We start from the raw sequence: 2,500 nt of genomic DNA on the forward strand, positions 1-2,500 counted from the left end.
AGTAAACAATGAGACATTAAGACAGTGAGACAGTGATACAGTAAACAGTAAGACAGTGAGACATTAAGACAATGAGATGTTAAGACAGTGAGACATTAATACAGTAAACAGTAAGACAGTGAGACAGTATGGCAGTGAAACAGTAAACAGTAGGACAGTGAGACATTAAGACAGTAAGACATTAATACAGTGAGACAGCAAGACAGTAAGACAGTGAGAAAACGAGACAGTAAGACAGTGAGACAGTAAGAACATGAGACAGTAAGACAGTGAGACAGTAAAGAGTAAGACAGTGAGACATTAAAACTGTTAGACAGCAAGACAGTAAGACAGTGAGATAGTAAACAGTAAGACTGAGACAGTAAGACAGTGAGACAGTGAGATAGTAAACAGTGAGACTGTGAGATAGTAAACAGTAAGACTGAGACAGTAAGACAGTGAGACAGTGAGATAGTAAACAGTAAGACTGTGAGATAGTAAACAGTAAGACTGAGACAGTAAGACAGTGAGACAGTGAGATAGTAAACAGTAAGACTGTGAGACAGTAAACAGTAAGACTGAGACAGTAAGACAGTGAGACAGTGAGATAGTAAACAGTAAGACTGTGAGACAGTAAGACAGTGAGACAATAAGACTGTGAGACAGTAAGACAGTGAGATAGTAAACAGTAAGACTGTGAGACAGTAAGACAGTGAGATAGTAAACAGTAAGACTGAGACAGTAAGACAGTGAGACAGTAAGACAGTGAGACAGTGAGATAGTAAACAGTAAGACTGTGAGACAGTAAGACAGTAAGACAGTGAGACAGTGAGGGGATCAGATGGACTGATTCTCCTTTCTTTTTTCCTCTATCACCACAATAGAAGAACCCAAAGGTCACAGACACTGAACAGGACACATGACCCTCTGAAGCCCAGTGTGTACTAAGTGACTTCAGCCACAGTTTCCTGGCTACATGCTAACGTGTGGTCCAACGTCACGATGTCCTCCAGCCTGCGCCTTGTCACAGAGACAACCAATGAGAGTCATCATCTCTCAGCACAGCAGATCACTGAATCCAGACAAGACTGACAGCCATTTATATAATAATCACATAAACAAATAGTAGGTTGTGGAACTTAGAGGATATTTCACTGGGTCTGTTTGCTAGCATTCAGCTCTGATGTACACTTTTTGCTTCTGAACTATTTCAGTGTGACGTCAGAAGGTCATGAGGTCATGTAAGGCATGTTGTCAAGGAAATAAAGGTTTCAGTATCAGCGTTTTGTCCCTTTTTAAAAGGAAACGCTTCGACAGTGAAGAGCGCTTAAGTGGTTAAAGAGGTGTTTTATTACAGAGCTGCCCGAGCGAGAGTGGCATGGAAAGTGAAATTCCAGGAGAAACCCAACACCAAGCAGCAGAAATAGCTCTCTGGTGTGAGCCGCTGTCATCCAGCTGAAGCGTTCGATACGGAGTTACGCAACAACGAAGACCCCACCCCCCCACCCCCCGGCTGAGGACGTTAACGAGGATGAACCAAATCTGCCCTAAGACCGCAAGCTCGACTTCTGCTCCTAAAGTGCACACTTCGAGTGATCTAATCAACATGCAATCTGCAAATCGATACGTTTCGCACGGGAAGAGAACACGTGACTTACCGATTTTGACCCTCCCCCGTTCAGGACCCTCCCCCATCACCAGGATATTGGCAGGTTTCTGGAAAGAAATGAGAGAAGAAAAAAGAGTCAGCCATGTAAGCGAAGGGTGTAGAAAGGTGCTGATGCGGCGGAGACGGAGCCGTGGAGCTGCTCGGGTGGAGCTGCTCGGGTGGAGCTGGGCACGGGATTATAGTCAGTTATTATACACACTGTAAAATGTGATAGACTTCTCAAAAAAAGTGGGACACTGTACAGATAAATAAAGGAATAAAAATGAACAAAATCTGCCACAGAGTCATTTTTCCTCAAGCGTCGAATACGTGTACTGAAAAGAGTCGGTATCTTCTGTATGTTTTCTGCAATTCTCCTCTTTTAGCTGAAGTCATGACATAAAACACTCCGCCATGCTGTTAGAGGAAAAGATTCGACAACCCTGTGGTTTAATTAACTGCTGTTATTGTTATCGACTCAGTGACATAATTATACCGCAGATACACAATAAAGGACCCTCTACTATCTGTGTGTATTTTTTTTATCTGTTTACGATTACAGTTTAGACTTGTGTGTATGTGCGTCTGTGTGTGTGTGTGTGTGTGCGCGTGAGAGCACAAAACAGAAAGTGTTGCTATGGGAACCGCAGCCTTAATGAATTCTGTTATTCCAAACACAAGCCGAGAACCACACCATGTTTATCCTACTGTGTGTGTGTGTGTGTGCGTGTGTGTTACCACAGCTGAAGTTGCACAAGGTCCCTGATTTCATATATCGTAGATTATTCTCTTATATTTTGTAAAATAAACTTGTCATCGCTCAGCAGTGTTGCTGTGGTCAGAAACTGACGATGATGAGAATAAAAATGTAAT

General features: G+C 42.7%; 1 protein-coding gene across 2 annotated transcripts in view; it reads right to left on the reverse strand.

Annotated features, from left to right (window-relative positions):
• cdk19 (cyclin dependent kinase 19) overlaps positions 1-2,500 on the reverse strand; it is a 36,086-nt gene that overhangs the window by 13,719 nt on the left and 19,867 nt on the right. For both annotated transcript variants that reach the window (XM_060882733.1, XM_060882732.1), the window contains exon 5: positions 1,638-1,695. In XM_060882733.1, coding sequence (XP_060738716.1) covers positions 1,638-1,695 — 58 coding nt within the window. The remainder of the gene's footprint in view (positions 1-1,637; positions 1,696-2,500) is intronic.

The sequence above is a fragment of the Tachysurus vachellii genome, chromosome 12 (assembly GCF_030014155.1).
Source record: "Tachysurus vachellii isolate PV-2020 chromosome 12, HZAU_Pvac_v1, whole genome shotgun sequence".
NCBI lineage: Eukaryota > Metazoa > Chordata > Actinopteri > Siluriformes > Bagridae > Tachysurus > Tachysurus vachellii.